Below are 13648 nucleotides of genomic sequence, written 5' to 3' on the forward strand. Positions count from 1 at the left end.
AGGGACCCTCTGAAGAAGTTCTCCTTTCCTGAAGACCTCACCTCTTAATCCTGGGCATTAAGATTCAACATGAACTTTGGAGGGACTCAAACTTTCAAACCTTAGCACCTACAATGTGTGCCCTTTTTCTTATGCTCTATTTTTTAAATCCATTTTTATTCTTTGAAATAGAAGCTTCAAGTCTATGTCATGGTGGAAAAGATGTATCTGTCCTAGTCCATTTGGGTTGCCATAACACAATACCTTTGGCTGGGTAATTTATAAACTATGGAAATGTATAGTTCTAGAGACTGAGAAATCCAAGACAAAGATTGGATTCCGTCTGGGTGCAGGACCACTTTCTAGTTCATAGACAGCAGCTTCTAGCCACATCCTCACATGATGACAGAAGCACATGAGCTCCCTCAGGACTCCTATAGGGGCACTAATGCCATTCATGAGGGTCACTTACCAAAGGGCCCTACCTCTTGAGGTTGAGGATGGGGTTTCAACATAAAAATGTTAAAGGACACAAACATTCCGACCAATGCAATATCTCATATATTTTAGTGGAATTTGCATTTTACATATGTCTTTTTTTTTTTTTTTTTGTACTAGGGATTAAACCTAGTTTAACCACTGACACACAGCCACAACTTTTTTATTTATTTATTTATTTATTTATTTGTTTATTTATTTATTTATTTATTTATAGTTTAAGTTGGAAAGAATACCTTTATTTTATTTATTTATTTTTCTGTGGTACTGAGTATAGAACCCAGTGTCTCGGTACATGATAGGTGAGCGCTCTACTGCTGACCACAACCCCAGCCTCCACAACCTTTTTTTTTTTTTTTTTTTGAGACAGGGTCTCACAACATTACTTAGGGCCTCACTAAATTGCTGAGGCTGGCCTTGAATTTGTGATCCTCCTGCCCCAGCCTCCCAAGCCTCTGGGATTATAGGCATGCACCACCACACCCTGCATTATATTTACTTTTCTTTATATGTTGTATTTTTTTTTTTTTAGATTTTGGAGCAGGGGACAGAACTCAGTGTCTCCACATGCTAACAATAAGTACCATACCTGAAGCCCTGGGATTTGCATATTAGAACAGTCTATGGAGATGATTTGAAGGATCCAGAGACAACTTGATTAGCCTTTAATAAAAGTAGTAATGTAGAGTGCTCTACTCTAGGGTATGTGAGGGCAGAGTAAGAAAATGGGGCCCACATGGGAGACAGGAAGCAACCCACACCACAGGCACCCTTATCAGGTTCAAGGCACTGATCCTTCTGGCTTCCAGGTTCTCTTTCCATCTCAGTTGAGGACCTTTACTCTGATAGGCTGTTAGAAAAAAAAAGTCTCACACCCCAAGGAACTCGGGCAGTGATAGCTCCCATCTCTTCTCTAGTTCTCTGCCACCTTTGACCACTTCTAGAGGAAGACGGGGACAATCACAAAGCTGAAAACTAATGCCAAGCCAGTCACAAACTGCAAACATCATCTTGATCTCTACTACCCAGATGGACAATGTTGTTTTGGACAAATCTCTTAACTCATCTGCTCCTTGGTTTTCTCATTTGTAAAATGAGGAAGTTGAATCATTTATATCTAAGTCTGTCCTAGTTCAAACAGTCTGTGATCTATGCTTGGGGCTCTCAAGAGAGGAAAAAAAAATATGTTTGTTTATCAAAAAAAATGTTTCAATGTGTCAAAATAACTTTATATTAAAAAAAAAACCAAGTAAGACAAAACAAAGTTCTTTCTTAAAAACATATATTTCTCCCCAGGTGCAGTGGCACATGCTTGTAATTCCAGAGGCTCAGGAGGCTGAGGCAGGAGGATGGCAAGTTCAAAGCCAGCCTCAGCAACTTAGCAAGGCCCTAAGCCACTTAGTGAGATCCTGTCTCAAAATAAAAAATAAAAAGGGCTAGGGATGTGGCTCAGTGGTTAAGTGCCCCCTGGGTTCAACCTCCAGTACCAAAGAAAAAGAAAGGAAAGAAGGAAGAAAAACTTGCAAACCAAGTTCAAGTTATCCTCTTAGAACCATTCGTGATCGTCTGGGTATTTAGTGCTGTTCTTTTAAGAATAACAGCGGGGATATGAAATTCACCACCAGGCAAGGGTCAAAACCTACTTTCTCTTGTGGTGTGTGGGTTCCTAGTTTGAGATTATCTTGCTTGTTCTTGGGAAAGGAAAGAAATCTGTGGAGGTTGGTGTTTTGTTGTTGATATTTTGTGAGCCCCGTAGGCTATTGTTTCATTTATTCAGTCAACAAATACACACTATGCTAGGCTTATCGGGCACTGAAGATATAGTGATAAGCAAGATGGGCAGGATCTCTGTGGGTTTTTGTTGTTGTTGTTTCTTTGTTTTTGTTTTGTTTTGTTTTTGATACTAGAGATTGATCCAAAGGGAATTTAGCCACTGAGCCACATCCCCAGCCCTTTTTAAAAAATATTTTATTTAGAGACAGGGTCTTGCTGACTTGTTTAGGGCCTCACTAAATTGCTAAGGTTGGCTTTCAACTCATGATCCTCTTGCCTCAGCCTCCCAAGCCACTGGGATTACAGGCATGCACCACCTTGCCTGGCCAAGATCTCTTGTCTTCAGGGGACTTCTTTTTTTTTTTTTTTTTTTTTTTTAGAGAGTGAGAGAGGGGAGAGAGAGAGAGAGAGAGAGAGAGAGAGAGAGAGAGAGAGAGAGAATTTTCAATATTTATTTTTTAGTTCTCGGCGGACACAACATCTTTGTTGGTATGTGGTGCTGAGGATCGAACCCGGGCCGCACGCATGCCAGGCGAGTGCGCTACCGCTTGAGCCACATCCCCAGCCCTTCAGGGGACTTCTGTTCTAGAACTCCCCATGGACTGCTGGACTATATTTCTCATGATTTACTTTAGGTAACTATGATTAGCATATATCACTTTTATAATGTGAACATTCTTAATGGAAAAAGAAATTAGTCAATAAAGGACGGATACAAATCTGGCTTTGCAGTACAACTCTGACCAAGCAAGTGACAGGTGGTACTGCTTCTATTAAATAATAATAGTGGAAAGAAGAAACAGACACTTATTTGCAATGTCCTCCAATGTTTTAAACCTAAGTTCTAATTAAATAATTCCAATCTTATGAATTTATCCTGCAGAATATTTGCACAAATAAAGGAGGATATGTGTACAAAGCTGTTATTGTGACATTATTTGTGATGGTGAAAATGAGAAATAAATGCCATACAGGATTAAATAAATAAGTAATGATATGTCTATATATTATAGGATAGTATATGAGTTTTTTTAAATAAAGTACAGCTATGTATACTGACATGGAAAATTTTCCATGAAGTATTGTTGACCAAAAGCAAATTAAGGCCAGGCACAGTAGTACAAGCCTGTAATCCCAGCAACTGGGGTGGCTGAAGCAAGAAGATCTCAAGTTCAAAGTCAGCAAGGCCCTAAGCAACTTAATGAGACCATCTCAAAATAAAAATAAAAAGATACAGCAAAAAAAAAAAAAAAAGAAAGGAAATTAAGAACTGGGATTATAGCTCAGTGGTAGAATGGTTACTTTGCATGCATGAGGCCCTGGGTTCAATCACTAAGACTGAGGGGAAAAAAAAATTAAAGGACAGTTTTCTGTAATATAACCAACATTTCAAGTGTGTTCCAAGCACGTCACATGTGTTGTCATATTGAATCCTCACAACAACCTTATTGTTATGGACCAAACTATATGTACCTTGACCAGACAAACTCCTTTTACCCTGAGACTCCATTTCATATAAGAAATGCTTCTCCCATGTTAAAACCCTGCCTCTGCCGCCTCCTGCTAAGCACACAGTATTTGTCAATGCATGGCAGTTGAAAAATGTTCCTGTTATTCTTATACAATGTATTCCTAAGAAATGCATTTGTAAGATGTTCTCATTTTAATTCCCATTTTTCTTGGTCAATGTACTGTACCCCGAACTGGGTCATTCTGACCCACTTCCTATGTGCTATGGTTTTGACTTGCTGGTAGCTATCAGTTTAAGGCTATAAAAAGATACCCTACCTTCTTCAAGAGGTCAAGATGTGCTGAGGCAACTTGATCACTGCCCCTTGATGTGCCAGCAAAAAAAAAGCTCCATGTCTTGCTTCAAGACTGACCTGGTGATTTATTTCTAACATTCAACAACAGTACAAGGAAAACACCATTGTCTTCCTCACTCTACAATGAGCAAACTGGGTCAAAAAGCAACTTGGCCAGCGAGTGCACACCTCTGACTTCAAGTCCATGCCCTTAGTCATTCTGCTTAATCAGGGCTAATTAAGTCCATCTTCAATTCATCCTAATTTGAGTTGGGATTTTCACACTTCCAACCAAGTGACTCCTATTGAACCACTTAAATACGTACAGATCAATAGATATTAGATAAAGTATGGCACAATAATAAAATAATGGGTATCTACAAAAAGAAGAAACTAGGTTGAGGTATGGCTCAATGATAGAGTGAATACTCAGCATATGCAAGGCCACATGGAAGCCACAGAAATGGAAGCTTCTGCTGTTTTAAGAATCCCTCTTAGAGCCTAGCATAGTGGCCCATGCCTATAAACCCAGCTGCTCTGGGGGCTGAGGCAGGAGAGTCACAAATTCAAAGCCAGCCTCAGCAACTTGGTAAGGCCCTAAGTAATTCAGCAAGCAACTCAACTCAATCCCCTAATCCCCATAACCAATATATAAATAAATAACAAAAAACAATGACATATATTGATAAGAAAACAGACCCAATATTTAAGGGGAAAAGCAAATTTACAGGACAAGTTTGTGTGCTTGTGTGTGATTTTTTATACACATACACTGGGAGAGATTATCAACTTTCTCATTTTTAGTTTTTAAATTACTATTCACTTCATTTTATGTTACTCTTTCATTTTTAATTTTAATAATTTTGAATTCTGTAAATTTTTAAAGTATCCAGAAAGCATACACTACTTCTACCAAACTTGTAAGCCAGAAATTAAAGGACATTACTTTTGGCACTTTTATGCTGTATAATTTCCCACTTCATTGTCTCTGGTGTATGTGAAAACAGAGGACTGGAAATTTGAAGAACCAGGTTTCTAGTCCAGACTGTTTTCATTATGTTCATTCTTGGTCAAATTTCTTTGCCATTGTGTACCTGTTTCTTCTTCTCTAAGAGGGATTTATTTGTTTGTTCATTGGTACCAGGGATTGAACCCAGAGGTGCTTAACCATGGAGCCACATCCCCAGCCAGTTTTTATATTTTTTAGAGATAAGGGTTCTCGCTGAGTTGCTTAGGGCCTTACCAAGTTGCTGAGGCTGGCTTTGAATTTGTGACCCTCCTGCCTCAACCCCCAGAGCAGCTGGGTTTACAAGCATGGGCCACCATGCTAGGCTCTAAGAGGGATTCTTAAAACAGAAGCTCCCATTTCTGTGGCTTCCATGTGCCAAGCACTATGCAGTTTCCTCACAACGATTCCATGAGCTAAGCATCATCCCCATTTTCCAGATAAGAAAACTGAAGGTAGGGTATTGGAATCAGAATGATTCTGAAGTTAGCTGACCACTTCCCCAAAAGTCATGATGTTTGTGCTATGTTGCCCTCCCAGCTACCTCTTGCTTCATGTCTCACCATTCCTGGTGTTATAATGCACTACCCAAAAAACACTATCATTCTAAATTAACCCCTGGCTACTTTTATTGTTGTTATAAAACATTTATTGTGGGATGGGGTTGTGGCTCAGCAATAGAGTGCTCACTTAGCACCTGCAAGGCCCTGGGTTCGATCTGCAGCACCACATAAAAATAAACAAACAAAAAGTATTGTGTCCAACTACAACTAAAAAATAAATATTAAAAAGAAAAATTTTAGGGGCTGGGGATGTGGCTCAAGCGGTAGCGCGCTCGCCTGGCCTGCATGCGGCCCGGGTTCGATCCTCAGCACCACATACCAACAAAGATGTTGTGTCCGCTGAAAACTAAAAAATAAATAATAAAAAATTTTAAAAAAAAGAAAAATTTTATTTACTATGCGGTGCCAAACTCTAAAACAGGTGTCTCAGCCTCAGCACTGCTAACATTTTAGATTGGAAAGTTGTTAATGGGGGCGGTGCTGTGCATTGTAAGATGTGTAGAAGCACCCTGAACTCTACCCAGGAGATGTTGGCACCCATACCTCAAATGTGACACCACAAATGTTCTCTGGATGAAAAATTACCCTGGATTGAGATCCAACACTCTAAAAAATAGAGGAAAAGGCCAATTCCTGTATCATCCTAGAAGAAAATTGAATTGATGGGAGATTTTGAAACTAATAAAAATTTTCACTTTAATGATTTTTTACTTTACCAGCTTAAGCTAATGTCAGCTCCAAGTGTCTCATGGTTTCTTGCCACGTGAGGAACACTGGACCAGTTACACACAAACTAGTTATCCAGGAATCAGGGAAAGGAACAAGGGGATCAGTCTTGTCCTCTCAGCAATGACCCTACTTGTCATGTAGTGAAATTCACGTTTTGGGATGAAAAGACCACTGTGAGGTGGCTGAGTGATAGAGGTGAGGACATGCCACCCCAAAGGTGCTGCTCTGGCATATTGGCTGTTCTGAGTTAAAGGCACTTTAGAGACAGCAGGTGGGACCTTCCTTCTGTCTCTCAAAAGCAGATGAAATTCCCATATGAAACATGGCCTGTTCCAAAAGGAAAGTAATGTTCTTATCAAGGACAAGAATTTGAGGCCAGGGGAAGTCTATACAAACAAACCTTGTTAGACTAATCCTTATCTTCCTAGGTACTTTGCCACGCAATTAACTAACTACCCCAGCCCAGGTCCCCTTAATCTTGTCCTAGTCTCATAATTCATTACTCTTTGTCTACTTTAGTATGTAAATGTTCAGTACCACATCTTTGGGTCATTTCCATATAAAGGTTCTCATGCCACAAAAAAATTCATATTAAATATGTATGTTTTTCTCCTGTTGATTGGTCTTATGTTTAATTCTCAGGCCCAATGGAAAAACCCTAATAGAGTGGAGATAAAATTTTGCCTCCCCTACACTGGGGAAGCATTTTTAATAGTGTTATGGTTTGGATGTGAGGTGTCCCCCGCAAACCTGCTGTGTTAATGCAGGAATATTCAGAGGTGAAATGATTGAATTTTGAGAGCTGTAACCTGATCAGTCCATCCTAGTTTGAATGAATTGGTTGGGTGGTGACTGTAGGAAGGAGCCTGGCTGGAGGAGATGGGTCACTGGGAGTGTGCTCTCAGAGGGTGTACCTGCAGCCCCTGAACACTCGCTTCTCGGCTTCTTGACCCTGCTGAGCTCAGCAACTTTCCTCCATGATGCTGGGCCTCACCTCAAGCCCAAAGCATGGAATTGGCTGAGATGGACTAACATCTCTGAAACCATAAGCTAAAATAAACTTTTCATCTTTTTTTGTTTGTTTTTTAGTTGTAAATGGACACAATATCTTAATTTTATTTATTTATTTTTATGTGGTGCTGTGGATTGAACTCCAGTGCCTCACACATGCTAGGCAAGTGCTCCACCACTGAGCCACAACCCCCACCTCAACTTTTCATCTTTAATATTGTTCTCATCGGGTATTTTGGTCGCAGCGACACAAAGCTGATGAACACAAATGTAAAACAGCAGTCGTTGAATTCAATGCTGATTTATTCCAACTAAAGGAAGCAATGCATAAGTCACCTGGGCAGTTGGCTGAGCTGAAGGGCAAAAGCCAAGAAGAAGACATTCTTACAATTAGCCATCAATACACATAGCTCTTCTTCCACACCTCCTCTCAGAAAAGGTGAGGTAATGAAGCATCGGAAAAGAGAAAAGGGGGGAGGGGATTTATTCGTGGAGGAAGGCCGTCTCATGCATCCTCTCTTCTGAAGACCACCCCCATCAGCACGCCTCACTTCGGATGATCTTGATATCATGACCATCCTCCCTGCAAATTGAACAATATCATTACCTATCATGCTAAACTCTTTGTGCTAAAAAGACCCATATCATCATATATTATGTTCTTTCCAGAGCTATATTTATAGTTTTAAGATAAATCTAGGAAACAGAAGGTGAAAGTCTCCACCATCTGCACTTTGCCATTTCCCCCCTAATCCTAGAGCACAGGGCACTAGCCCCTAGGAACACTCTGAGAAGACGGAGATTACTTGGTGAAGCCTGAGGTCACAGAATGTACCTTTGCTATACAAACAAGCATACCAAAAGGGGGGGTGGAGGGGGGTGGTCAGATGTGTTACATGGAGGGCATCAAGTATCACGTTCTTTTTTTTTCATATTAATTTTTTAGTTTTAGGTGGACATAATATCTTTATTTTATTTTTATGTGGTGCTGAGGATCTGACCCAGTGCCTCATGCATGCTAGGCAAGCACTCTATCACTGAGCCACAACTCCAGCCACAAGTAACATATTCTTTACATTCTACCAAGTAGTTAGTAAATCCTTCTTCCCAACTAGTAGTACAGATGTGCAGGTCACCTGTGCCTCTCCTCTAAATTTAAAAGAAAATATAATATTCCAACTATTATATATTTTTGTTTATGTGTGTGTGCAGTGCTGGGGATCAAGCCCAGAGCCTCAAGAATGCTAGGCAAGTGCTTTACCACTGAGCTACAGCCCCCCAAATATATTCTTGTGTGTGTGTGTGTGTGTGTGTGTGTGCGCGCGCGCGTATGCACAAGCACCAGGGATTGAACACGGGGCACTAATTCATTGAGCCAAATTCCAAGCCTCCCCGCTCTATTTTTTTTTCCACAGATAGAGTCTCACTATGTTGCTTAGGGCCTTGATAAGTTGCCAAGGCTGGCCTTGAAATTGTGATCCTCCTGCCTCAGGAGATTACAGGCATGCACCCAAACTGCTGAGATTACAGGCATGCACCACAGCGCCTGACTCTTAAATATATTCTTAATTTGGGAAAATTGTGCCTCCATGATAACTTGAATATCTGGTGTTCAGTTGATTAATCATGAACCTCATTCTCTAACTTTGACCTAGAAAATGCACTGATGATTTTACATCTTCTTAAATGTCACTCTGAAGACTGAGGATTACTTATGTCACATTTGACTCTTACATCCAAGGAAGGAATCACTACCTTCAAGGAATCAAAATTAAAGAAATGGGCAGGGCATGGTGGCACATGCCTGTAATCCCAGGGATTTAGGAGACTGACACAGGAGGATCAAAAGTTCAAGGCTAGTCTCAACAATTTAGCAAGAACCTCAGCAACTTAGCAAGAGCCTATCTTAAAATAAAAATGATAAAAAATATAAAATAAAAATTGAAATAAAAAGGGCTGGGGATATAACTCAGTGGTAGAGTACTTGCATATCATGTGCAAAGTCCTGTGTTCAATTCTCAGCACTACAAACACACACACACACACACACACACACACACACACAAACCAAATTAAAAAGAAAGAAAGAAATGAAGAAAACTTGGCTAGTCTACAGTTTTAAAATCATGTTACCTGATTTTCATGCACAGAGTACATTCATTGGGATAAGTGGTCATGTCACTTCCACACACAGGGTTAAAGTCCCTAGGACATCCTGGTAACCTATATCGATCACAGTCTGGCTAAAAAAAGAAAAGGAAATTAGAGAATGATTAGAGACACACTTATTACAAATATAGCTAAGGAGGGGACAATGTCCCAAGTCTCCCTAGATTTCTTAGAAACATCCTACACACAACTACTAGAGAAACTGAGGCATGGGATTGCAAGTTTGATTGTCCCTCAGCTCTCAGAAGGAACCAGCCCTGCCTGCACCTGTTTTAAACTCTAAGCAACCAAAACAATGAGATAATTTCTGGTAAGCCACCTAGTTTGTGACACTTTGTTAAAGAGCCCTAATATGGGGTACTGGAACTCATCCTTCTTCTGTGATGGAATTGAAGCAAGAGAGGTCATTTGTCTTACTCAATAGCTACTAGTCATGAGCTAGGTCAGGACTAGAACTGGTCACAGTGATCAGACTATGGTGAACATTCTTACTTTAACAAAAGGTTAAAGGTTAACTATAGGGCCAGTTTATACACACACACACACACACACACACACACACACACACGCATATGCCAGGGCAGTAAGAATGCAGTGGGCCCCTAAGTGAAGTGCTAAGCAGAGAATGAAGATCTACTTCAGAGCCTGGCCAATGGCCAGCCCTGCTTAGGTCTTTAGAAACCCAGATAATATCAATAGAAAGTTACATTCCATATATTCAATGCAAAGGCAGAGTAATTTCTTTTACTCCAAAGGAAAATAAGAGATCACCATTTATTTAAAAAGAGAGAGAGAGAGAGAGAGAAGGAAAACTAGGATATATATATATATATATCCTACATCCTCAGGCCTTTTTTAAAATCTTATTTTGAGATAGGGTCTTGTTAAATTGCCTAGGCAGGCCTCAAACTTTTGATCCTCCTATCCCAGCTTCCTGAATATCTGGGATTATGGGAAGGCACCACCACACCAGTGATAAAGTAGCCTTGGGTTCAATCTCCAGTAAATAAAATACAGCTCTGCTGGGATATAGCTCAGTGGTAGAGCACTTGTCTAGCCTGTGCTGGGTTTAATTCCCAGCACTATCAAAAAAATAAATAACTCTGCCAACTACAGAGTTGAATGTCTACTGGCAGAACTGAGCAGGGTGGCACATGCCTATAATCCCAGAGATTTGGGAGGCTGAGGCAAGAGGATAGCAAGATCAAAGCCAGCCTCAGGAATTTAGCAAGGTCACAAACAACTTAGCAAGATTTTGTCTCAAAATAAAAAGGGCTGAGCATATGACTCAGTTAAGCACCCCTGGGTTCAATCCTTAGTACCAAAAAAAAAAAAAAAAAGGAATGTCTGCTGGCAGGCATCAGAATAGTCTACAACTAGTAAGTGATCAATATGCTGTAGTAATTGGTTAGAGAGAAAGGAGAAAGGCATTTGTTTGCAAATAGCTTAAGTATGAGGTGGTTGTGTGAGTTTTGCTGTTAACAAACTATCCGTAGGAGGCCAGCCTGCTTAACTCAGGTAATAAGTCAGACTGCTACCTCTAGTGACAATCCAAAAACCAAACAATAAGCCCTTTAACAATCATCCCCAAATATCCAGGACTTGATTAATAACTGACAGTTTCCCTAACGTTGATCCTCAATTCCAACTCAGGACCAACAACGGAAAACATAATGTGCACCCCTAGCCAATCCCATAGGATGCCCTGCTTCCTGTTGCTCCACCAAAGCTTCTCTAGGCCAACTATTATAGCAAGCTCTGGACAGCCTTGGCTTGTTCTCATTTGGTCATCATTTACATTTACAGAATTTAATTTGATAAACTACACAAAATGTAGCTGGGCACAGTGGTGCACAACTGCAATCCCAGCAACTTAGGAGGCTGGAGCAGGAAAATTCCAAATTCAAGCCTAGACTGGGCCACTTAGTAAGGCCTCCTCCCAAAATAAAAAATAAAAAAGGGCTCAGGATGTAGCTCAATGATAAAGCACCCCATTACCAAAAAAAAGGGGGTAGATCACCATTATAGAAGAAGAGGAGGAGGAGGAGAGGGGAAGGGGAAGGGGAGTGGGGGATATAGCTCAGTTGGTAGAGTGCTCGCTGCTTGCCTCAAATGGACAAGACCCTGGGTTCAATCCCCAGCACCACAAAAAAAAAAAAAAAAAAAAAATTTTTTTTTTCAACAGTTTCTGAAAATGGCTTTGAGGGTTTCCCTGTGCAAGTGGAAACAATGTGTACTTACTGTTTTATACTCTGAAGGCTCAGCATCCAAAGAGGCTGCAAGAAGAAAACATAATTTACCATATATGATTGAAGTTCATAAAGGTTTTTGTTTTTGTTTTTGTTTTACCCATCTTGTGACTTATCCACACTTTCTTCCATTGCCTCCGATGTCTAAGGCATCTTGGAACCACCCTGCTCCATACCCTCTAAAGAAGAAAGACAATTTTCAGCCTTTGGCACTTATAACGGGCACACGGAACCAACATTTTATTCTGTTCCTTATTAGGTTTGGTTGGAAAAGTTCTTTGAAGTTACAAAAGTCAGAACAGTAGGTGATAGTCTTTTCCTCTGTGGGTTGGGGTAATAAACACAAAATTTAATGTTAGAGATTAGCACTTTAACTCCATGTGCCACGTCTGGGCAGGTGAAAGCCCCTTTCTCAAGGCGTTCCCAGGGCCCGCTCATCTTCGGCGACGTTCAGCAGGATCCCGGGTACATAAACACCAAAGCCTGATCTTGGACAGCAACAGATCTACTTAAAGAGAGAAAGAGCAGAGGGCCGGTGTCACTTAAAAGCAGCTGGGAGCGAAGCCCAAACAACAAGGAACAGAGGGTCGATGGCTCTACAAAGCCACCCCACAAGCCCCAGTTGGCATTCCTCGACCCCTGCGGGAACCGTCAGTAACGGGTGCTGGGGACACCGCTAACGCCACCTAGACTTGGGAAGGGAGCAGCCACCGGCGGATTCTCTCTCCATCGCTTTTCGATGGTCCTCATTACCTGCGAAGTCCCCCGCAAGGAGCAACAGTACCAAGCGCAGCGCCACGAAAGCCATCCTCCCTGCGCAGCTGTTCTCCTGATCTGCTCCTGTGCCAGCTCCGAGGGCGCTGCCGGCTAGGGGACATCGGGGGCGGGCGCGCGACATGGCGCGAGGGGAGGGGCGGAGGGGGAGGGTAGAGGAGTGGGCGGCCAGCTGGACGCGCAGAGGTAGAGAGGGCGCGGTGGCAGGGGCCAGAGAGAGGAAGGATACCGGGAAACGACTTAGCGAAGGGAAGGAGAAAGAGGGAGGAGTGGGTGGGCTAGAAAGAACTTCTCTCCCTTCTCTCCCGCCAGGTTAGAAGTAAGGAGGGAGGAGACCCACCTCCAGCAAACAAGAACCTGGTCGGATCCCGGGGAGTCCTCTGGAGCCCGAGTGGGCTCTTATCAACCTGCTTCTCTTGTTGAGCCTCTCCTGTGTCCCAGGCAGTGTGCACATGTTGGGCACGGGAAATTCCAAAACAGATGAATCCATAAAATAATTTTTAAAACTGGGAGGGCCCCCAAGGCTTCCCTCAGGGAGGTCAGGAAAGGCAACTCAGAGATCACTTTTGAGCTGAGCGCTGAGAGATGAGAAAAAGGAAGCCAGTGGAAGTTTATAAGCAGTGATCCTTGCCTCCTCCACCCCCTCCCTCTGTCGGGGGATTGATGACCCAGGGCACTCTACCACTCTACCACAAGCTACCTCTTGCTCTTTTATTATTATTATTATTTTTAATTAACTAATTTATTTTGTGGAATTAAATATGGAACCCAGAGGCCCTCTATCACTGAGTTGCATCCCCAGTTCTTTTTATTTTATTTTGAGACCAGGTCTCTCTACATTGCTGAGGTTGGTCTGGAATGTGTAATCCTCCTGAAGTCTCTGGGATTACAGGCATGTGCCATCTCTCCCAGCTTAACCAAGAGTTGAAAAATAAACCAGAAAAAAATCAAGAAGAGGCATTTATATCATTTAAAGATGTGAAGGTAAATACCCAAATAAGAATTAAAAAAAAAAATTTTAATTGGAAAATGAGGCAGGATGAGCTTAGGAGCCCCTGACTGCTGCTGTTCAAACAGCTGACTGAGGGCAGG

The 13648-nt window shown here is 41.6% G+C and overlaps 1 protein-coding gene across 1 annotated transcript; it reads right to left on the reverse strand.

Moving 5' to 3' along the window:
• Window positions 1-7646: 7646 nt before the first annotated feature.
• Window positions 7647-12683, reverse strand: SPINK2 (serine peptidase inhibitor Kazal type 2). The gene is made up of 4 exons (XM_081304116.1): window positions 12536-12683; window positions 11775-11809; window positions 9498-9607; window positions 7647-7947 (listed from the first exon to the last, which is right to left on the reverse strand). Exons 1-4 carry the CDS (start codon window positions 12678-12680, stop codon window positions 7902-7904), a joined length of 336 nt encoding a protein of 111 aa, XP_081160242.1. The 5' UTR covers window positions 12681-12683; the 3' UTR covers window positions 7647-7901.
• Between the last annotated feature and the right edge of the window lie 965 nt (window positions 12684-13648).

This window comes from Spermophilus citellus, assembly GCF_964194105.1.
Source record: "Spermophilus citellus genome assembly, chromosome: 8".
Classification (NCBI taxonomy): Eukaryota; Metazoa; Chordata; class Mammalia; order Rodentia; family Sciuridae; genus Spermophilus; species Spermophilus citellus.

Coding starts and splice junctions, on each gene's coding strand:
- SPINK2 (XM_081304116.1), bottom strand. CDS start 12,680: ATGTCGCGCGCCCGCCCCCGATGTCCCCTAGCCGGCAGCGCCCTCGGA. Junction 9,608..11,774: donor AGCCTTCAGAGTATAAAACA/GTAAGTACACAT, acceptor TTCTTTTTTTAG/CCAGACTGTGATCGATATAG. Junction 7,948..9,497: donor ACTCTGTGCATGAAAATCAG/GTAACATGATTT, acceptor TTCAATTTGCAG/GGAGGATGGTCATGATATCA.